Here is a 24,621-nt window from a genome sequence, read left to right as displayed (position 1 = left end):
TCTGTACATCTATATCAAATATTGTATGCATGTGGTGTCTGTAAGGCAGGGGAGAGCTGTACTTCTGGATGTGTTTATCTAAGATGTAACAACAAACAAACATAATAGCTCCTGTACACCAGGTGTAGTTAGCCAAAACATTTACCTTCTCGAACACCGAGGGTGTGCCCCAGTGTAGAGTCCTTGTAATGTCAGTTGTTCCATCCCTGTGGAAGAAGTGCAACCATTAGAGGGCTTACATGTGGCCATGACAGTGACTTCCTGTAGAAATACGGTATTACTTTACATGCACCAGATGACCTTGAAATCCGGAAGGGCAGATCTCTACCATGAAAAAGGAAAGCTGAACCTCTAACATGAATTGGTAGAACTTTAGGAAAGCACCAAAATCCCCATGCTATTATTCCCCAAAAAAGTCAGAATAAGCGAGAAGTATCACACAAGTGAAATTCGGAACACCTCAGTGTTGGGTTTAATAAGGTGTGATCATTAACGCATCGACAGGGGCCACTTGTTCTCAGACACACACAGGTTATGCTGTCTTTATTATAACTTGAACCATCTGATAACATGGACAACTGATGTATGTCCATGGTAAAGACAGAAATAATAAGCAATCTCCTTCCACAGGTTGATGAATGAAAAATAAGGCCAAAGAGTGATTACATGGAGTTGACTGATGAATTGCCTTTTTATTGGATTTACTTCATTATATCATCTAGGAGATGTCTTGTGATATGTTGAGTAGTGTCGCAGCATCCCGAAATAAACCACTTTATACAAAATAAGTACAAAAAATATGTGCATTTGTTCATATGCACAGATACAATTCCTACATCTATTTGTTCGAAGTTGAATGTATATTGCAATATAATATATAAAAACAATACAACTATTTGATTTGATTAACTACTGTTATTAAGCCAAGTAAGCATCATATAGATGTAGAATTCAGTTTACCCAAATAATTTTGATAGCTGCTGTTGTGATCCTGCTATGGGGATCAGTATTTAGTCGATTTATGCCTTATATATTTAACCTACTACTCAAAATGACTAGAAAGTAATTTGAATAATTACTTACATGTACTGCCCTCCAGAATCAATCAAGTATATTTCATTCACAGAAAGCTTCCGGTTGACTTCATCTGATGGTCTGAAATATAAAGTAACACGTTTTCAAAGGAGAGCCACTCAATGCAACATATGTTTACTTTTTCTGCTTCAAAAACTTTTTAACTCACACATTTCAGACTTCTCAGTAGAAAAAGTGTAACTCTGTGCTCGTCAAAATACATATATGTGGAGTTATATATAGTAAAACTTTACTTACCCATAAGAACTGACCCTCACGATATTCTTGCCCTCGATATTTTTGACACGATATTCTGTCCCATGATATTTGTGTTTTCGATATTTTGTCCACACACACCCTAATGATACATGCATTTGTACATTAGTACATATTACATTTTGAGCTACTGAAAGAGTTGCTGTAAAGCGTGTATACCCTGAGAATCGAATATTAAAAACGAGGAGAGTTTATATACATTTACTTTGACAAACTTGTGAAAATAGTATTTATCCTATTTACTGAAATGATGACTAAAAGACACAAAATTGAGGAACTTACGTCTACTATCTGAACACATATTTTCACACCTTCACAGACACCATAGGTGTTTATTGGACCTTGCAAACAGTCTTCATATTATTTCAAAGGAGATCAAAAAACGCTGAAGGTTTTCAAGATTGAACTATGAAAAGCAAAATTCTTGTGGCCTGGCCCCGGGGTTCAAGATGTCAAACTGGTAAGCAAATGTGCAAAAGGGCGTACCAGAACAGTTGATGCCTTCCTGGAAATCCATGTTCTGCTGTTTCCCCCCATTTTAGGCGGAGTGAGCTAAAGAATGATGATGGATTAAACCCAGATCAGTTGACTCGGGGTGAGTGCTTGCAATGTTCAACACTCCGTCCATCATCCCCTTTGGTTTTGCTTTGTCTCCCCATTTTTCTGCCTATTGTTTTAGTCTCTGCACTGACAGAAAGCCTGCTAATCATGTCTCAGCCACATCAGCTATGGTTAAGCAGACATTTTAGATTCTAAATTGCTAAACCAGCTGTGAGGTAAATCAACTGTCTATGATCAGTGTTCCTCCACACATATGCAGAGTGTAGTTATGGGGTGTAGGTGTGAAGGAAGGATTTCTCCCCCATACCTAACACATAATATGTATGTAAAAAATACCTATAACATTTGATAGGAAACAACACTCATTACCAAATTGGTAATATATAGGTATTTTGGCTTGAAATTACCAGTGAAGGTACTAATTGTCAATTTCGAAGGGGAGAAATACCTCAAGGAACGAAGAGTGGCTGCTTTGACATATCACAATCACAGAAGTAGGAAACCGTGAGAGACGCGCGAGCGCGTGATCCAAGATGGCCGCCGCGTAAGAGTCTACGCGCGTTTTCGGCCCGTTTTTGACATTTTAAACGACGATTCCTGTCAGAAAAATGTCCTGGAGGAGGTCGCTGTCATTATAAAGCTCTCACCTGCACTGTGGAGCAATTTCAAGCATCTCTGCACGGCGGAAGTGGGTTTTTTCGCTGCTTGGTTCCTGCTCCCTGCTCAGCATTCAGGTACAGCCAGACTTTCAGTCAAGGGGGCGGAGCAAGCTTGTAGGAAAGGGCCTGGCTTGGGCCTAACCACTCCCCCAGCCCATTTTAGCTGCTGCACCAGTCATTCCTTGGTGTTTTACACAGCTTTCATTTCCTCCTTCATTATTTTGTGTCTGCATATTTTTGACTCTTTTTACTTCAAAATGGAAAATAAGAGTTCTGTTAATAAAAGGAAGCAGCAAGTTTCTCCTCCTCCTGCTAAATCAAAAGTAGTGGAGTCTTCTGAACCTTCACTGTCTTTAATATTGGAGGAAATTCAGGCGCTTCGAGTCAATACAGATACCATTGCCTCTGAAGTAAAAAATGTGCGTAAAGATATGGCCAGCCTTTCAATGAAAATATCAGATAATTCCATCAAAATAAACGATAATAAGGTTAAACTTGACTCATTTACTCCACTGGTGGCAAAAATTTCTCCTATGTGCTCAACATTATTGGATTTGGAGAATCGTAACAGACAATATAATTTACGCATATTTAATCTTCCTGAAAATGTTGAGGGGGATAACTGCACATTATATTTGGAGAATTTATTACCTGGTCTTCTACAAATTAAATTCTCAGAAAGGTTTGAAATTGATACAGCCCACAGGACTCCCTCACACAGGAACCCTCAACACACAAAACCGCGACAAATGATTTTTAAAGTTCTTCGACACCACCATTTGGTTCTAATCAGAAAAGCAGCTAGAGAAATCCCTTCTTTGATGGTCAATGGGAATAAAATATTTATTCATCAAGACTATGCCAAAGAAACTGTTTCAATTCGCAAAGAATTCTCTGCTCTTCGCCCGCAACTTCGCAGTTTAGGCTATAAATATGGTCTTTTTGATCCATCGACGATGCGCATTTGGAAGGATAATTTTTCGAAATCTTTTCAACGTCCAGAAGATTTGAAGCATTTTTTGGATCAACAGTCTCTGCACTCTATGGATACCAATGACTCTGCTACTTGATTTTTGCTGGTTGTGTTTTACTTTCTGACACTGTTATGAAATTTCTCTTTATTGGGCTCCAGCGGTTTCGGTCATGCTTGTACAGCGTGTGTGCGTTTCACATTTCACATTTATGTCTCCTGTTTGTCTTTTTTCCATGTTTTTTTATTTTTCTCCTTTCCTTCTTCTTTTTATGGAGCTACCTGTTTCTCATTTTCTTGATCCTCTTTTATCTTTCATTTCTTATACTCTTTTTTCCTTTCTTCTGTTATGGCTAATATCCATGATATTAAAGTAATTTCATTAAATGTTAAAGGTTTGTGCCATCCAGTTAAACGTACAAAAATTTTAGATTACCTTGGTAGTTGCAAAGCTGATGTTTGTTTTATACAAGAGACTCATATAGATGATAACATTTTAGATTATATGCAGAAGAAATGGGTAGATACTATTGTCTCTTCTCAGGCCAATGGTAAAAAAAATGGTGTAGCTATTCTCTTTGCAAAAAAGCTTCACTGTCAAATTTTAAGTAAATCTTCTGATAAGGATGGTAGATATATACTCGTTAAAATTAAAGTTCATGACTCAGTTCTATTTTTATTAAATGTTTATGGTCCTACCGCAGATGATCATATTTTTTCGTCTAATCGTACAACAGAGGTTCTAAAGATTGGTAATGTTCCTTTAATTGTCGGAGGTGATTTTAATGTCATTTTTGACCCCTTATTAGATAGATCATCTCTTACCAAGTTTCGCCCTTCTAAGGTATATTTTGCTTTCAAATCATTTATTCAAACTACTAAATTAGTTGACATTTGGAGGTTACATTTTCCTACAGAAAAATGTTACACATTTTTTTCTAACCCTCATAATTCCCATTCTAGAATTGATTGCTTATTGGTTTCCAGGCACCTAATTGGTTCAATAACTGCTCCTAATATTGGTAACATTGATATCTCAGACCATGCGATGATTTCTTTGGTTTTGAACTTGGAGTCAACTTATACTAAACAATCTAGATGGCGAATGAACACTGGTATAATTCTGAATGAGTATAACAAGCCCAAACTTTTAACTGCTATTCAAGAATATTTCATACTTAATCCAGAAGGGTCTACTTCTATGATAAATAGATGGGATGCTTTCAAAGCCTATATTAGGGGCGTAACAATATCTATTATGGCTCATGAAAATAAAACCTTTCATGCTACTGTGAAAAACTTACAAAAGCAAATTGCGAAATTTGAACGACTTTTTATTACTTCCAACAATCCTCAATATAAATTTAAACTACAAAAATTACGTTATGAATTTAATTCAATCCTTAGCAAAAGGGCAGGTATTCAAATTTCTAATGCTAAAGCTAGATTTAGTTTTAATGCCAATAGATCCGGTAAACTATTAGCTAATTATTTGCGCATAAAAAAAAGATAAAACTCAAATCAACTCAATTCTTGGTCCTCATGGTAATATTGCTCTCTCTCACAATGAAATTGTTATTGAATTTATGAATTTCTACTCGGCATTATATAATAAACCAGATTATCTGGAAGTTTCCTTATTGGACTCCTTTTTAAAATCATGTAAATTACCCAAGATTTCACAATCTAATCAAATTAGACTTGATGCTCCTATTACCAAAGATGAAATCCTATCAGCTATAAAATCTCTTAAAAAGAACAAATCTCCGGGTCCTGATGGGATCCCTGTGGAATTCTACAAAGAATTTCAGTCACATCTTTTACCATTTTTGCACCAACTTTTTACGTTTTTTGGATCCACTGGAACTACTTCTGGTTCTTTTACAGAAGCTTTAATTATTGTACTCCCAAAACCAGATAAAGATCCCACCAGAGTGTCTAATTACCGTCCCATATCTTTAATTAACCAAGACTGTAAATTATATGCTAAAATACTTGCTACTAGATTGGGCCCCATATTAGATTCTATTATACACCCTGACCAATCTGGTTTTATGAAGAATAGATACTCTGCTAATAATACGAGAACTTTGCTACACATTATTGAACAAAGTCCCACTTTATCAATGCCATCTGGAATTTTAGCCTTAGATGCTGAAAAAGCATTCGATAAACTCCATTGGCAATTTTTATTCCATACGTTGTCCTCATTTAATTTTGGAGATTCCTTTATTCGTATGATTTCAGCTTTATATTTTGCCCCTACTGCTCGTCTATTTATTAATGGCCAAATTTCAACTCAATTTTCGCTTTTTAGAGGTACAAGACAAGGCTGTCCTCTTTCTCCGCTCTTATTTTTAATTGGCATTGAACCTTTTCTTAACCTAATCAGAAATTGTGACCATATTAAAGGAATCACTATTAAGGATGTTACTGTTAAGACCCTTGCCTATGCGGATGATGTGCTTTTATTTGTTAGTGATCCTATATCTTCTTTTCCCTCATTAATGGATATTATAACAAAGTATTCTGCAGTTTCTGGATACACTTTAAATACTAACAAAACTGAATTCTTTCCCTTAAATGTTTATTGCACTCCTGATATGCTTCCCATGCAGGAAATTATTTGGCAAAAGAATAAGTTAAAATATCTTGGAATTTTATTTTCCTCTTCCATCAAATCGACAATTAATTTAAATTGTGATTTTATCCTAAACTATATTAAGGACAAAACGTCTAAATGGTCTGCATTACATCTTTCATGGTGGGGTAGGATGGATTCTCTTAAAATGACTATAGCTCCTAAAATATTCTATACCCTTGCCATGGTTCCTACTCAATTTCCATTAAAGTTTTATAAAGATGTTGATAAACTTTTGTCAAAATTTTTATGGAACAACAAACCTCCTCGTATTTCTTATAAAAAATTAAAAGTTCCTAAACGTAATGCTGGATTTGGTATCCCAGACTTTTTTCTTTATCATAAAGCTTTTATTTTAAAACAAAGTTCATTATGGTTTAATTGCTCCTTTTTGAATAATTCTCCTACGTGGCTTCGCATTGAGAAATCAATTGTGAATCCATTTCCTTTACCTACTTTGGTATCCATGCATAATAATGCTCCATTTATTCAAAAGTCAGTTATTATTAAATCCACTAAAATGTTATTTAATGATCTTGATTTAATTTTTCTTTTTCCCATGAATAACACTGTTGAATTATCATTATGGTATAGTAATGTTATTAAATTGAACAGGAAAGTTAATTTCTGGTTCTCATGGATTAAGGCTGGCATTTTTTACCTTAAAGATGTCTATTCCAATAATACGTTTATTTCTTTTGAAACATTGCAAACAAGTTTTGGTTTATTTAAATCTGATCTTGTTAAGTATCAATATTTGTGCAATTCAATTTTAGACTCCTTTCCTAATGCCATTCCTGCTAATGCTATAGCTGACTTAGCAATTTATATTCAAACAGTTTCAAAATCATCTCATGGGGTTTCTATTTTATATAAAAAATTATCTGATACTTTAGGTAGCAATATAGAGATGATTTCCACTTTTTGGAATAATGAACTTTCTCTTTCCTTGTCCGCTGACACATGGAAAGATATTTGGCTTAATAGTATATCTGGGTGGTTGCCTGTTTCGATCTACCAAACTAATTCTTATATTCTTTATAATCGTTTATGGAATCCATCACGTTTGTTCCAAGCTAAACTTCTCCCCTCTCCTGATTGTTGGCATTGTAAATCACACCCTGGCTCATTACAACACATGCTTTTTGATTGCCCATTGGTTTTTAAATTTTGGTCTGAAGTTTGGGATGTCATTAAGAAGATTTTTAAATTTCAAATTGATCTTTCCTATCAGTTAATAATCTGTAAATCTGCTATTCTTCTACAAAATTTACATGATTTAGAGAGTAAGCTTTTTAATTTTCTTATTTCGGCTGCTTTAAAATCCATTACTTTTTGTTGGAAAGATGTCTCTGTATTATCTGTTAATGCTTGGTGGTCATGGGTTATTCTTTCTAGAAGAGGTGCTCAATTATCTGTGAAGGGGATCACTCATAATATTTTCTCTTATCAATCTTTTTGGTTACCTGTTGATGCTTATTTATCCATTTAATGTTGTATGATTAATTTTATTTCAAATTTGAACTTACTATGATTAGTGTTATTATGGCTTATAGTAGCTCTGTTTGCATTTTCTACGTCAATTGTTATATTTGTTCTTTCCCTCCCCCTCCTCCTACCCTCCCTTTTGGTATTTTTTGATTATGTACTTTCTCATTACCTAAGATAATTTATTTATTTATTTTTTTCTCTTTATGAGGTTGATTATGATGATATACAATGTTATTTAGGTATTATTGCTTAATCATAATATTTTATGTCCTGTCTATTTTTTTTTTAGTTGTATTTGAACAAAACTCAATAAAATATTTTGAACAAAAAAAAAAAAAAAAAGAAGTAGGAAACCGTAATGCTTGTGGAATAATGATACATTTTTTTTAGAACAACATAGGCTAAAAATATATGCTGGGTCAGGAGAGACAGTTTATCAAACCCCGTCCAAAGTAAGTCATAAAGTGAGTGAATTTCTGGCCTGGATACTCAAAACCAGTATACATAATAATAGCATTAAACATTTAAGCGATCCAATGAAAGGTAGAGGAACAGAAATATTCGTACATTAGAGTTTTTTTGCGCGGGGATCTATACACTGAACAACTTCTAAAATTACAGGTTTTTTTAAGGAGTAGAAACGTAAATTTACAACTGGAGTACAAGCAGTGCTTATACAACCTGCGGTGGTTGAGGAAAGCAGTCTGGCTATTACGTCATCACGTGCTGTAGGGGAATATATGAAATATACAAAATAAATGCTCTCTGCAGATAAAAGTTTTATATGTCAGAATATTTACCAGTGGTCTACACCTGACTTTTCACAAACCTGGGAATGATCCTTTGATCTTTTGATCATATCGTCCTGTAACTCTGTTATATGGTGATGAACATTTTAGCTATAATATTACCCAGTATTATACATAAATTGGTAAAGTAAATCAAACGTGTTTTATAAGGGGGAGTGCTTGCTGCCAAAATAAATTTTTCCGGAACTATGCTATAAATAAATTAAAAAAAGAGCACCTAGCGTTGCGATTCCTTGATGGCGAGAGTTTGACTTGTGAACTGGGGGCCATATTATCAAGGAACGGCGATAACATTATCGCCTCTTTAGCTGCAGGAAACTGCAGCTAAAGTGGCGATAATGGGCTTGATAATATGCCCTTGTGAATTCCCATAGAGGCCCATGTTCACACCAGAACCTGGGCTTCTATGGGAATTCTCAAGGCCATATTATCAAGCCCATTATCGCCGCTTTAGCGGCAGTTTCCTGCTGCTAAAGTGGCGATAATGTTATCACCGTTCCTTGATAATATGGCCCCGGGAGTTTTTAAAGAAAGTACCGAAACGCCTGAATTTCCCAACCCAGCTGATGAACTACTCGCCAATCTGTGTCAGGGATCCACCACAGAATTGTAATTAGATGTTAAAGCAGCTTAGACCATTTTCATTCATTAGGGCACTGAAGAGTGGCGCCATCTATCCGCGCCACTTATATGCTTTGTTTTTGAGCCTCTCTTTAGTCTATTCTAAGAAATGAGTTTAGATGAATATGTCTTCACTATAAGTTAGCCCTTTAAGTCCCTGGGAATGGGGACCTGGCCAGGACATTTTAAGTCATTGAAATGTTTTCTAAAAGTTTAGGCTATAAAAATCAATAAAACAAAAATTTAAGAAATTCTAGTACAGTTTAGAAAGTCAGAGGTATACCCTCAATTTTGTTTAAATGGTACCTTCCACACCCGTCAGACATTTGAGTATCTGGGTAAACAGAAATGTAGAGTAATTGTGTGATATTAATTATACCTTTTCAATAATATCCCACTTCCCCTCACCCACAGCTTTAGGAAGCGGCTACGCTCAAACATGATCACTCTTGCATGGGTGTCCTAACAGCCCAGAATAGCCTTGGAGATTCTCACCCAACCATTTGAGCAGGGCGGACTAGCTGTGCCGGATTTTTACCTATACTATTGGTGCACCCAAGCGCAGTTTGCCTACCACTGGGTATACCCTACACAATTTATGGCGCACACTGCACCGAGCACGATCAGGTGGCCCCGCTTCCCCTTCCATTGGCTTTATACCAGACACGACCTGACCTCGGACCGAGATTGACACGGTGGGGTGCATGGTGGGGGGTTGGCATGGACTGCACCGGAGGGCGCAACAGGAAGCAATGTACGCCCCCTTGGTCCCCTTGCTCAAGCATCCAGCATTGCCGCTTTTGGTGGAGGCCGGCCCCTGCGCTAGATTGCGATCCATGCAGCTCACTAAAATGGGGGACGTGTTCCCGGAGGGTACCTATATCGCAACTCACCAAGTAGGGGAGGGGAAAGGATTGACCACTTTAGAAAAGATTACATACTGCCAGCTGCACGCTGCGTTGCGTGCCTGCCTCCCCTCCTTTCCAGCTGCCCCTCCCTCATTCCAAACCTTGGAGCGCTTTCTTAAGTATCCCTCCCCACATTAGCTAATTGCGCACCTATACACTGGTATGCAACACACAGCTCCAGTGCGTACACAGCGTGTCCATCAAGAGTGGGAAACCGCGCTTGGCATCTCAATCACACAGGAACAATGGACATTCAGCTTCAGGCAAGAGCGAGCACTCTCCCTGACCAACAGACTGCATCTTATATACTTTAAATTCCTCCACAGACTATACAGGACACCAGCTTAGCTTCAAAAATCCGGACTGATCACTGAGGCGTACTGCCAGCGATGTAGCTTCCCCAATGCGGCTTTCCTTCATCTTGCATGAGAGTGCCCACAAATTCAACGCTACTGGTTGACTATTTTTGACGCTATAGAGGAAATTACTGGCATACCCATGGAGAGATCCCCACGGACGGCGCTACTTGGACATGTTAGGGACCTACCGACGGATAGCAGAAAGCTTACTGCCTTGCTTCTACTGCTTGCTAAACAACACATTGCAATGAAATGGGGTGGGACACAGGTACCACAAAAAGAGGAGCTCAGAGCTATTGCGTTTTGTCAAGAACAGTTGTCTGTATACTGGGACCTAATGCCCACGCAATCCCAACCTAAAGATATATGGGGCCTGCTGCAACTATAATTGCAATCGCACGCAGAGGATGAGGAGCCTTCGCACCCTCAGATCCCGGGCGATCAGGAGTAACACTAGATACACTAGCTGCTCACACAGGCGCGGCCGGTATCAACCCCTCTGACTAGATGAGCCTGAACGGTCACCCCCAACTCTCTTTCCCTATAACCTTCCTCCCTCCCTCTTGGTTTATTGTAATGGCATTCTTTCTCTTTTTTGACTATAAAATGCATCCTGCGATTGAACATTATTCACTGCAATGGAAACCATTGATTATTGCATTTGATCCGACTGTAACAAGGCCACATGAGTGATAAATGAAACAGTTTGCCTGGGCACTGAGAAAAGTCGGCCTGTTGCCGCTGTCTATGACATCCATTGTAGCATCTGTATAACTGCAAATCTTGAATTAAGAACATTTTTTAAAAATATATGTGGGGTTGGCAACTCTATAAGATTGCGCTTGTTTTATCAGAATGGATATCTTGAAAAGGATCAAGCAGTAATTCCAACAGGATAAAATATCCGGCAAAGACGCACAAAAACTCAATACCAACTCTAAAATTGCGCAGGTTTATGGGCAGGACCCTGTGAACACTGGTCAAAACTGAAACTTTGTAACATGAAAAGGACATTTCCAAAAGGGAATTCACATCCACATGAAAATCATCCATTACAATAACACCCTTACCTATCTACTGAATCTCTTCAAAGAAACCCTGAAACTTGCCATACAGTAGCCAGGCGAATGAGAGATAACTGTACGTATGGTTGTATGTCACAATATCAACAAATATCGTCCTGCTAGTATATTGTAATCAAAATATAATCTTCTGTAATATTGTGATGGTAATTGTTTATAGGTAAGAATGGATTTACTATTCTTAACTCCACATCTATGTACCTTGAATATATATTTTCATTCAACGTACAAATTAGTGGATTAAACAATAATAAATCTAATTTACCTATATATGCTTACCTTCATGATATTATAGTTCTAGAACTCTGAAGTCATCATTTCAATGAAATAAAGAAAAGCTACCCCTACAACTAATTTACACACTTCTTTTTCATAAGGATTTATATTATGAAGACACCCTGGAGTGATGAAGAAGAAGCCTTCACCTTCCTAATCAAGGAAGTCATGAATATTCAGGGCATAATTTCTAACTGTAGACCTAACATTTACATCTCTGTTAGCGCACCTGAGGCACCCATGTCTATATCATAATTTACATTCTGAACCTTTCATAATAATTGGTCTTGGTCCTAGGAAAGGTCGGTTAGAGTAAAGAAGAGCTTTTGGCACTGCCTGCCCAAAGTTGGCTCGCTAGGACCCCAATAAGAGAAAAACAACAGTTAAACCATCTCACCCCAGACCACTCTTGCTCAAACATACTCTAAAAGGTTATTAATTGCGCCCTTAAAAAGACACCGGCTTGAGCATGTTCTGTCCAACGTTTGCACATGGTCAATTGAGAGGGGAGCCTACTCAAAGGCAAGTCGTTTTCAACTTACTGAATACCAGCAACCTAAGACATTATAGATTTAAAGGTTCTTGTATATATAAAGATTCCTTTATATAAACTGGAGCAGCCCAGTTACTTACCTGTAATGTGGAAGAGCTGCATTCAGTCCACTTGCAGAAATGGTGTCAAAACTTGGGCCATCACAGTGTAACTGTCTCCTGAGGAATGAAAAATGAGAATCAAAATTAATTAATGGTTCAATCTGATTTCCTGCAATATGGACTGAAGACTTTTCCATAAAAATAGTGTAATTTGCAAAATACTTTGGAAGGTTTAGTCAGGTGTCCTAAAGAAATTTTGTTGCAAAATAGAAACAAATCAGGGACCGAAAAAACAGCTAGAGGGTGGTGGATGTTATGGAAAATAAGCAAAGAAATCCATTGCAATGTGTCTATCTCATGTCAGTGTTTCTTTATATATGATATAGGAAATGACATCACAGGGAGTGAGTTAGGCCCATCTAGGTTTAAGGGCTTCAGGCTTCAGAATCTTGAAAAAAAATCACCATCATGGAAGGGGCCATGTATAAGTCTAGCCAAAGCCTAAAACTTCAAGATTACTGTATATTTAGGTACAAGAGGGATAATTTGAAGTTTGGCATTTCCCTTCCCACGCAAACCTCTAAGATGCACCTAACACCCTTTCAAGCTGGCATATCACACAGGCTAATAGAACATTCCCCTAGGTGACCACGGCTGCAGAAACACTGATACAGTCTGACCATAATGCCATATGAAACACCTACATCAACCACCTATTAATACAACAGCACCGATTGTGCCCTTTAAACATGCTTCAGGACTGTCATGGCAGCATGTTTGTGCAATTTTAAGTTGCCCTCTCGACCTGGCAAGATGAACCTCTTGCCAGGGTCAAACCTCCCTTTTTACTGCATACATGTCACTCCTTGGGTAGTGAAGAACCCTAAAATAATTTTTCACTGATGTTAGGCACCCCTCTCCTGTAGGATAACATATGGTTAACCTATTACATTTAAGAAGCAATAACTTTCAATTGGGAGCAGGTAGGAATGTTTGGTGCTTAAAGAATTATAACTTTAAGTACTCTTTAATGGAGAAGTTGGATTTTATGTCACAATTCTGAAAATGTAGAACTACCTGATTGGTGCCAACGTGCACACAGTTTTATGGGGTGGTTTGACTAAATTTCAAAATAGTTCAGAGTTGTGCTTCAAACACCAAGGTGCCTGTCCGATGGCGTCTCTAGGTTAACATCCAAACGAAAGTGCATGAAGGAAGGATTCCTTCTGCTGACGTGAGCACTCTTACATGGGCAACTAAATTGCCGTCTACCAACTTAATCTTGCGTAAAAAACTTTTTAAGCAGATAATCAATAGTCTTCAAATAAATGTATTTTCAATTTGGGTGTATTTAACTCCATGCAAAATTCATTCTTGCCAAGCTGGGAATGTATCATCCAACTGTATAAACAATGTTTGCCAAGTCAATGCATTTCGTGTCCAATCATGACCCTTCATCAGGGGTCTTCCTTGCCATTACTGTAATTGCAAAGAACAAAAGGCATTTCATCATACAGTCCTTACAAAATTCTAATAGCATACTACTATTTGGAGCGTGTTGTTTAAGAAGCAAAATTGTATTGTATTGTATTGTATACCGATTTATATAGCGCAGATAGACTGTAACCCTACGGGTATCCAGGCGCTCTGACCAGGCAAGATGTTAAATACACAGAGAGGCAAAGTCAAGGACTTCATGCTGCTGGGAAGAGCCAGGTCTTAAGGCTCTTCCTGAATTCTGTCAATGATTGCGTCTGTCTGAGGTCAAGTGGGAGAGTATTCCAACTTTGAGCTCCGACCACCCTGAATGCCCTCCCTCCCAGTCTGGCCCGTTTAAAGCTGGGCTGTACTAGCAGGTTGGCCTTGGATGATCGTAACTGCCTTACGGGGGAATACCAGGCGAATCGTTCCTGTAGTGGAATCGGGCCTGTTCCATGGATTGCCCTGTGTACCATGCACAGAGATTTAAAAAGGACCCTCTCTCTGACGGGTAGCCAGAGTGCCTGGGTGGAAGATGAGTCGAACTTGCGACTAAGTGCCAGCTTAGCAGCGGCTGACTGAACTCTCTGTAGCCCCTGCAGAATGTATTCAGGGGCTCCGAGGTACAGAGAGTTGCAGTAATCCAATCTGCTAAGAATAATGCTTCTAACAACCGTGTTGCGGGAGTCTGCAGGCAGCAGTGGGAGAACACGGCGTAGAAGTCGCAGAAGACCAAAACAGGTGCTGGAAGTTTTACTAGCCTGTGAAACCAGCTGGAGGTTATTATCGAATAAAACCCCCAGATTCCGTACTGTGCTAGCTGGCGTTAGTGGGGCTGAGTCGGGGGCAAGCCTAAAATCCACTGGGAGGTGTTGGATCTGTTTCGTTGGTGCGAAGAACAGCAGTTCAGTTTTGTCTCCGTTGAACTGCAGGCAGTTCCTCCGTAGCCAGTCCGTGGTCTGTCTCATGCAGCTTTGGAACTGCTCCAGAGGAACCGCCTGTTTACCTTCCAGGGAGAAGGCCAGTTGGGTGTCGTCCGCGTAGTTAATCAACTCCACCCCGTATGCTTTAATGATGGAAAATAGCGGTTGTAAGTATATATTGAACAGGATGGGGCTGATGCTAGAGCCTTGTGGGACTCCAAAGTCCACAGGTGTGTTCTCTGAGACGAAAGGTCCCATAGTCACCTTTTGATGCCTTCCCGTTAAATAGGACCGGAGCCATTGTAGTGCCTGGCCCCCCACCCCGACCTCCGCCAGCCGTCCCAACAACGTGTCATGACACACGGTATCGAAGGCGGCTGACAGATCTAGGAGCACCAGGACAGCGGTGCTCCCTGTGTCAGCCCGCATCCGCAGTGAGTCCATCATAGTGACTAATGCGGACTCGGTACCGTGGCCTGGGCGGAAGCCGAACTGGTCCTTGTCCAGCAAACAGTTGGCTTCCAGGTAACTCGAGAGGGATCTACTCACCGCCTTCTCCAAGATTTTAATAGGAAACGGGAGGAGAGAGATGGGCCGGAAGCTGGCAGGGGTAGATGGGTCCAAAGTAGGTTTTTTAATGAGGGGGGAGACCACAGCCTGTTTCCAGCCGTCTGGAACCATGCCCTCAGCCAGCGACTGATTGCAGATCTGGCGCAACCAGGGGAAGGTCGGATAGCCGATTGGTTCCAAGCCTTCTGGGGCAGGGGGTCGAGGGGGGAGCCCGACGAGATGCTGTGTGCCGTCTTAGTAAACGACTCCTCCGAAAAAGATGGAAAGAAGGTCAAGGAGCAATCCCTGCCTGGCTTCACGTGGGTCGTTCCCTTCTCGGGGTCGTCGGGCGCTCTATCGGTACCCCTAAAGAGATCTGTTATCTTCATCACCTTGTCCTTAAAATAGGTGGCGATCTCATCACATAACCTCTTGGAAGGTATAACTTTGTTTTCAAGACAACTTGGGGTCGATAGGGAATTCACTATCCTGAATAATTCCTTAGCCCCATTCGGGGCATGGGCTATAGAGTCCGCATAAAAGCTCGCTTTGCGATCCAGGATGAGTTGCTTATATCTACTCTGTGCAGACTTCAGCGCCATTTTATCCTCGACAAGGAACCCCTTTCTCCACTTCCTTTCGGCCTGCCTAAAAAGCTGTTTCAGCTGTCGCAGATCGTCGTCGTACCATGGCGCTGAAGGCCTACTCCTGATTCTTATCATCTTTTTCGGGATTGTCAGGTCCAGCTCATTAGTTACAAACTCGTGGTAGGCATTGTAATTTGCCTCCACCGATCTGGAGGCTAGAAAAAGGCTAGCTGTGGGAGGGGTCAGCAGGAATCCGGTTTTAGACAGTTTGACCCAATTTCTACCCTCTCTGAACTTTGTCGTGGCTTCAGGTTGGGAGAGAGTAGCTGTTAACATCAGCTTAAATTGGATACAATAGTGGTCTGTCCATATAAGCGGGAGGACGTTTAAAAGTTCAGCCTCCGCCATATTAGCGAACAGAAGATCCAGTATGTGACCTTTTTGGTGAGTGGGAGATGTGATTAATTGGTGAAGACCGAGGCCATGACAGGTAGATGTCAGGTCTCGCAGCTGGTTCTTGGTACTTGCATCTTCCCGCCAGTTAAAATCACCCAGGACAATCATTTTGGAATGTGAGAGAGCCAAGTTGGTGATTATGTTCAGAAGAGGTTGTAATGGGGTGTGCATCCCCGGGGGGCGGTAACAGAGCAGACCTGTAAGTAAGTTCCCTCTGTCACTTTGCAACGAGAAGGCCATTGCCTCAATCCCCTCAAGCGCTTCCGTTTGTAGCAGGATTGGGCGAAGTTTCTCCCTATAAATCAGTCCTACCCCTCCGCCCTTACCTCCCTGTCTAGGTTTATGTAGAAACTTAAAGCCCTCCGGACAGGCGGCGCTTATCTCCACAACTGCGTCTGTCCTGGCCCATGTCTCTGTGAGGAAGAGCGCATCCAGCCGCAGATCTTCTAATAATAGTGCAATTTCAGTATGATGCTTAACTAGTGATCTGCAATTCAATAGAGCACAGAAGATAGATAGATATTTACACTTTTAGCAAAATAATCTCTTACAAGAAATTATATACACATAATTGCATTGAAGATCATTCTCCGACAAATCACAATTCATAAATATAACTTGTTGCTGATCACCTGTGAAAGTTACAAACCTTCCTCGTGTCTGCAAGAAGATACAAAGTGCATCTAATAGTGCTCAAAGCTCATGAGAAAAGTGAAAACTGAGAGATCCTGTCTAGATTTCTAGACGATAATGGCCAGTGAATGGAAAAACGTGATGTTAAGGTGAAAGAATTGGGTTTAAATCTTTATAAACAAACCGCTTGCTCACGAGCGTTAGATAAGGTGCTGCAAGAAAAAAGTGCATTTAAGTGATGCTTGAAAAAGTAAACATGCGGCGAGACAAATGTGAAAGAATGTGGTGTGAAAGGATACTATTGAGTGCTCGCGGTCGGGCATAGTTAAAAAGATGGTTGCGGTTGAACAACACGTTTGTTCCGAGCTTACCCCGTTAGTTGGTCGTGGCTTCCTTCGACGGAAACACGCAAGGTGACGCATAGGACGTACCTGTATTGAACTTGCTATGACTTTTTAAAGTGGTAGTGCCTGGGTAAAGTGAAAAGTGATGACGGTGAAAGTGCACGAGTGAAAGATGCTAAACATAGAAAGAGTCCATGCACAGTGAATAAAATAGAAACGAGATGCTTACCATCGTTTTGTTAAGTAAAGGAATGGTCTGGGAAATTTGAGTGGCAAATAGACATGATGCAGAATTTTTTTAAACTGTATAAATGTTGATTGTTATTTGAGTCACATGTATATATTTATATATTTGTTTAATTAACACTATGAGTTATGTAACGTTTCATGTTCTAAGCATATTATGTCTTTGTTCCTGTGTATGCAGTATACTGTCACATCCCAAACATAGGTTTCTGTTATTGTTATATATATGCCTGCATGCTGTTTTCTTTTTTCTTTTCTCCTCTTTTTCTGAAACCCAACAGCGGTTTGTCTGCGTGTGAGCCTGAAACATTTAAACCACTCACCCCCAGTCAAGAGATTTAGGTTGAATCCATTTTTCTTTTGCTTACTATGCCACCCCAGTTTACCACCCCAGTTTGGACCCAGCCATGTGAAAATCAGTCTTGACCCTACTCCTCATGGGAACAGTCCAGCCTGAACTGCCAAACCTCGGTCCTCCTTTGACTGGAAACAAGCATCCTAGGACTGGTTTTGGGGTTTCACCCCTCATGAGCCAGTGACATAGTCAACAATGATTTGCATATGGGTGGGTCCAAACTGGGGTGCATGGTGAGCAAAAGAACGATGGATTCAACCCAGATCTCTTGACTGGGGGTGAGTGGTTGAAAAATGTCACTCCGCCCATCATCTTGTTATGTTTGCTGTGTGTGAGCCCACACATCTGTTAAAGAAATTCCATTTGGTCTGAGATTGCTGGGATGCACATGCAATTGCTACAGACATTCAGATCTCCCTAACCTTCCTTTATCAGTTTTGCTTATATGAAATTAGGGTGTCGGGACAGAAATGTACCCTGCATGGAATACAGGATTGTTACCCTACCTTGAGTGTCTGACTATATGTGAGCCTGATATCCTTATTTCTACTTTTGGCCTTATGTTACGCTAATCTATGCATGTGCACAGATGCCTAGGTCTGTCCATACTATACTAAGTCTAGGACCTGTCCTGAGATCTGGAAGGGTGGACAAGCATGCTCTCATAGTGAACAGTGGACTCCTGCCCCACTCCTAGGTGTAGCACTTAAAGCGGCATTGGTAGGATACCATATTTTGAGATTGATAGCATGAGCAGACCTTTTCACCTTTGTTATTAAGAGTATTGCCAACAATCTCTTCTTGTTTAAAGGTCTGGTGTTATGTAACTACATATAGAACCTTTTTCTGACATCCTGCGCGTATGTCAAGTGTATTTGTAGTGTGTATGTAACAGAGGTATAGTAGAAGGACTCTATGTTTACATTAATCGGACTACTGAAGCCAGCGGGAACCATTTGGATGCCCCTGGTTTAGTTCAGCACAGAATGGTGAACGGGAAAGATTTCTCAGACAGTAGAAGTGTATTGCATGCATTCCTGGGGTTGGAAAGGGGAGATCAAGACACTGAAGTGAGGAGAATGGAGACAGGGCTACCTTTAGACATTTCACAAAGACTTTGTTATCAAGGGCCTGATGATTTGTTCATCCCGAGCAATGTCAATTAGTTGAAGGTAGGTGTGAGAGGTACGACTGTAGTTTCCCTTGTGCAAGGTGGAATGTTTCTATGTCAGGCCTGCCCTTTTCTATCCCTGATCACAGCTTCAGGGAGGCTGATGACAGCCAGGTGTAGAAACCACAAACTTTATTATGTTCATGTTGTGGTTGCTATAGTCTGGAAAGCCAGTGTTCTTTGCTGAGAGAAACCACTTTACACACAAGCTGACCCTGGATAACAGCCTAAGAAGGACAGTTGAAAGATAACCACCCAATCTCTGTTCTGAAATTTGAGACCGTAGAGCCACATGCCCTATATTGAAAATATGTATACAGGGGAGGCACAAACGACTCTTTTTTGTTTTAGTTCCAAGTTCTTCATGACCAGGGAAGAGAGAATTCCACTCAAAGGACTGCTATGTGACCAGGGTTGGTGTCTGACTGACAGCCAGTCTCCCAGGGGAGAAAAAGCATCAACTGATGTCTGCACTTTCTGCTTGTTAAGCTGAGGGTCTGTTCAGTGTATAAAGGTCTGCTTTCCTGATGAGCAAATGAAATAATCTGTCGGGCCACAAGGAGAAGCCAATCATCCTTCTGGGTGGAGGTATATCCAGGAAAGTTGAAAATTAAGCCAGGAGTGACCTGTGCTGCAGAAGGTCTCTTGGTGCTTCAATAAGACCTGGCAGTAACAATGATATGTCTATGTGCTTCCTCACCTTCGCCCGTCAGTCTTTCACATGCCATGGTGATCACATCAGCCCTGTCCAGGATGTAACTGCTTTGGAGGTCACATCAGTCTAGTCAGGCCTATACTTGCATCAGCATCAGTCATCACTCCAATCAAAAATGTATCTGCTTCACTGACTACACAAGGCAGCCGCAGCCTTACTTCAGTGACCTCCAAGGGATTTTGTCTGCTCAGTACAAGCCTCCACTGTGGTGGAATGGAGCTGCCTAGCCCATGTTACTCAAGCCTGAGAGACTAGGACTGAACTCTTAACCACTACACCATCAGAGGTAAGAACTCTCACAAATATGTAAACTGATTACACCTTTGATTTCTGGAACACTAGAATCTCCACCTGAACCTTATGCATCCTTGTACCATAATTGATGTGGAGACAAACGCTTTAGGGTCACATGGATAGGCGATAGCATGGAGGGAGATTAGTGGTGTAGCACCACAAGGGACAACTGTGACAAGAAACACTATCCTATATACTGGAATAACCTGTTTCGAACTGAGTACTGCTATGAGACTAAAACGTGCTTTCTTTTCTAAAAAGACAAACACGGGGCTGAACATTCGAGTTTTTGTGACTGTTGGTTGATTGTTGACTTCTGTGCTTGTGCCATCACACTACTTCGTTAGAAGCCTGTGTCTTCTCACTAACATTAAGTATAGAAATAGTTGTGATTGGCCTAGATTCCAGAACACCAGCAGCAGACAACCTCATCCATCATGTCTGATGCCCAGGGGCATCCAAACAGGGTCTGACAGGGGGTGAACTGCAAATTGCAAAGAAAAAGATACATTTACACATGTTGTGCCTTAGAAAAGCATACAAATCAGCCAGACTATCTTTTAATAAATAAAGGGTGTAAGTCATCCCCACATCAGCCTTAACCCCTTCAGTGCCCATGACGAGATAGTCTCGTCATGGAGCGCGGTTGCGCTGTGTCCATGACGAGACTATCTCGTCATGAACCCCGCCCGCTAATGAAACGCCCGGCACAGGGCGTGGAAAGGGCGGGGCACTGAAGAGGTTAAGAACTGAAATACAAGCACTCTATAAAAAGCTACATTTTTCCAAGGGCCAAAACACCAATTCAAACAAAGAAAAACATATATGCCAGTCTTCTGATATGATATATGTAACTCCAATTGTCTGCCATTTACAACAGGACACTGGAATCTTGAGAGCTCCATTGAAGATAATAGGTGAATTAGGGCCATTTAAGGCCGATATAAACACCTGCTCCAACATTCCTCTGTTTTTCTTTCCCTTTTTTCAATTTAGAACAGTCTTCCCTCTGTGCTGGGCTGTTGTAATAGCTTTATAACCCTTCTGCCTTGGGCTATACTGCTTTTTAAAGGTCCTCACCTGGGTTATAGGCCCTCACCTGCAGTTCGGGCCTAATATACCTCTGGTTCAGAGCCTTTAAAAACAACTACAGCCCTCAGTAGGGGGTTATCATGCAAAACAGCACAAGAAAACTCTACAAGCCACTTCCCCAAATTAAGCTAGATAGTTGAATGTTGAATTGAGTACTCAGTGGTTTGAGTTTTGCCATCAAGCTGCCGCGGAAAGCAAAAACAGGGAGAGTACCACCATTCTTAGACTCTTGGATTGTATACTGTAGCAACCAAGAAAAATCTCATTGTGAAGGAAACAGACAGGACACTGCATGATGTAAAGGTGTTATTTTTCAGTTGTAGGCAACATGCCAAAAGGATGCCATTCTGGTAGCAGCAGCTACTTCCTGCTCTGCTTGCAATGTTTCCAGGCCATTGGACGAACTGGGATGTCGCCACATAAAGACATACATAACATTCCAACATACCTCTTTATGTTAATGGCCTGAGCAGAAGAAACAGGGAAGATACAAGAGGACAAGCTGCAACATATGAAATTAATCTAGAATCAACAAACACTCATTGACTGACTCACAGAATACATGCTACCATAGAGATATCACATATCGACTACTGTTATGTTATGTTAAGTTATAACAATTTATATAGCGCACTAATGCCCATGGGTGTCTAGGCGCTTCCATTTCACATGCTATGTCAGAAAAAGCTAGTTTCTAAAAAGAAATGTCTTCAGTAGCTTCCTAAACTCAAGCAGGGAGGAAATCCTCCTAAGAGAAAGTGGAAAGGGGCTCCATTCCTTGATAGTACTGTACCTGAAACTCCTCCCCCCACCAGTTTTTCAACCCCATCATGTTTTCAACAAGGCAGCCTCTACCATCGCACCCCACCTCCGAGACATCATCAACACCTCCTTCAACACAGCAACTTTCCCGGAGAGCTGGAAGCACGCCGAACTCAGCGCTCTGCTGAAGAAACCAACAGCGGACCCGACCGACCTCAAGAACTTCCGCCCCATCTCGCTCCTTCCTTTCCCCGCCAAAGTCATCGAGAAGGTCGTCAACAAGCAACTGGCAGCCTTCCTCGAGACGAACGGATCCCTCGACCCATCACTGTTCGGATTCAGAGCCAACCACAGCACCGAGACCGCCCTCATCGCAGCCACCGACGACATCCGAGCCCTGCTCGACAACGGCGAAACAGCGGCACTCATCCTCCTAGACCTCTCCGCAGCATTTGACACTGTCTGCCACCGCACACTAGTCCAACGCCTCAACGACACCGGCATCCAAGGGAAGGCTCTGGAATGGATCATCTCATACCTCTCCGGCAGAACACAGAGAGTACGCCTCCCTCCGTTCCGCTCCGAGGCCACCGAAGTCATCTGCGGCGTCCCGCAAGGATCGTCGCTCAGCCCCACTCTCTTCAACATCTACATGAAACCCCTCGCTGCCATCGCACGCCAACACAACCTCAACATCATTTCCTACGCCGATGACACCCAGCTAATTCTCTCCCTCACCAGAGACCCCGACACCGCCAAAGCCAGCCTGCACGAAGGGATGACAGACGTCGCTGAATGGATGAACATCAGCCGCCTGAAACTGAACACGGACAAGACAGAAGTCCTCATCCTGGGACCATCACCCTCCGCATGGGACGACTCCTGGTGGCCCCCGGCACTAGGCACCGCACCTGAACCGACGGACCACGCACGCAACTTGGGCGTCATACTGGACTCCTCCCTATCGATGACCAGACAAGTCAACGCCGTCTCCTCAGCTTGCTTCCACAACCTCCGCATGCTCCGAAAGATCTTCCGATGGATCCCAACCGAGACCAGGAAGACGGTCACCCACGCTCTCGTCACCAGCAGACTAGACTACGGAAACACCCTCTACGCCGGAACTACGGCCAAGCTTCAGAAAAGACTTCAGCGTATTCAGAACGCCTCCGCCCGACTCATCCTGGACGTCCCCCGACGCAGCCACATCTCGTGCCACCTGAGAGACCTGCACTGGCTCCCGGTCAACAAGAGGATCACGTTCAGACTCCTCACCCACGCACACAAGTCCCTCCACGACCTAGGCCCAGGGTACCTCAACAGCCGCCTCACCTTCTACACGCCCACCCGCCGGCTACGTTCCGCTAACCTCGCCCTCGCCGTCGTCCCTCGCATCCAGAGAGCCACCGCTGGAGGAAGGTCATTCTCCTACCTGGCAGCTAAGACTTGGAACTCCCTACCCGTCCACCTGCGGATGACCCAGGACCACCTGGCCTTCAGGAAACAGCTCAAGACCTGGCTGTTCGAGCAGTAGCAGACCCCCTTCCCCAAGCGCCTTGAGACCCTTACGGGTGAGTAGTGCGCGATATAAGTTCCATGATTGATTGATTGATTGAGTTTTTCCGTTTAAATCTGGAGTTGGGCATCAGGTAGGCATTGGCCGAGCGTAACGGTCTATTTGGAGAATACCAGCTGAAAGAGTCCCAAAGAAATTGTGGGCCTTCTCTGTAAAGTGCCTTATGTGTGATGCAGAGAGCCTTGAATTTAACACGCTAGCCAATTGGCAGCCAATGCAGTTCCTGAATCCCTGCCCTAATGGGCTGGTATTTGGGAACATCCAGAACTAGTCTAGCGGCGGCATTTTGTACCGCTTGCAGTTTTCTGAGTAGGTTGGATTGAAGGTTGATATATAGGCCATTGCAGTAACCCAATTTCGATAAAACCAGGGAGGTCAATACCGTTTTTCTGGTATTTTTAGGGATAAATGGGAGAATCTTACTTAAAGTTCTAATGGTGAAAAATGAGGAAGACACCACCTTAGAAATCTGAGTCTTAAAATTGAGTTTCTCATCTATGATGACCCCTAAAATATTTAGCTTTGGCTACTGGTGTAGGAGGGGGGGGGCAAGGGTGTCTGGCCACCAAGCTGGCGACCATAGTGGAAAGAGATTTCCAAACAACACCACCTCAGTTTTGCTTGAGTTCAACTTCAAGCAGTGCCTACTCATCCAGTTGCTCAGAGTGACCATACAGTCATGAAGTTTGATGGAATATTAACATCCTTGTCTACTGTTGAGATAACCAACTGGGTGTCGTTGGCATAAGAGGTGGGAATTAGATCAAAACTTCTAATCAGAGGCGCCAGTTCAGAAACATAAATATTAAAAAGTGTAGGGCTCAACGAGAAGCCCTGCGGTACCCCACAAGGCAAGACAAAAGGTGCAGATTTAAAATTGCCTAGTTAAACTGTTTGTGTTCTATCTGATGAGAACGACGTTAAAAGGGAAAGAGCCTTTCCTCCTATACCTATGGTCTTTAGTCGTTCGACCAGAAATGTATGGTCCACGGTATCAAACGCCGCGGACAGGTCAAGGAGAATAAGGGCCGCCGACCCTCCGCCATCCAGCGCAATGCAAATTTCCTCAGTGGTCTTTATCAGAGCTGTCTCGGTGCTATGACATGCTTAATTCAAAC

At 41.8% G+C, this 24,621-nt stretch overlaps 1 protein-coding gene across 2 annotated transcripts in view; it reads right to left on the bottom strand.

Moving 5' to 3' along the window:
- The window catches only part of LOC146829142 (xaa-Pro aminopeptidase 2-like), a 565,756-nt gene that overhangs the window by 175,413 nt on the left and 365,722 nt on the right, over positions 1-24,621 (bottom strand). For both annotated transcript variants that reach the window (XM_085607766.1, XM_085607767.1), the window contains 3 exons: positions 12,361-12,438; positions 1,084-1,155; positions 146-206 (listed from right to left, as the gene is read on the bottom strand). In XM_085607766.1, the coding sequence (XP_085463892.1) occupies positions 146-206; positions 1,084-1,155; positions 12,361-12,438 (211 nt within the window). The remainder of the gene's footprint in view (positions 1-145; positions 207-1,083; positions 1,156-12,360; positions 12,439-24,621) is intronic.

This window comes from Triturus cristatus, chromosome 5_2 (genome assembly GCF_964204655.1).
Source record: "Triturus cristatus chromosome 5_2, aTriCri1.1, whole genome shotgun sequence".
Lineage (NCBI taxonomy): Eukaryota > Metazoa > Chordata > Amphibia > Caudata > Salamandridae > Triturus > Triturus cristatus.
Note: the sequence above shows the minus strand (reverse complement) of the source record. Positions and strands in the feature narration are given on the sequence as shown.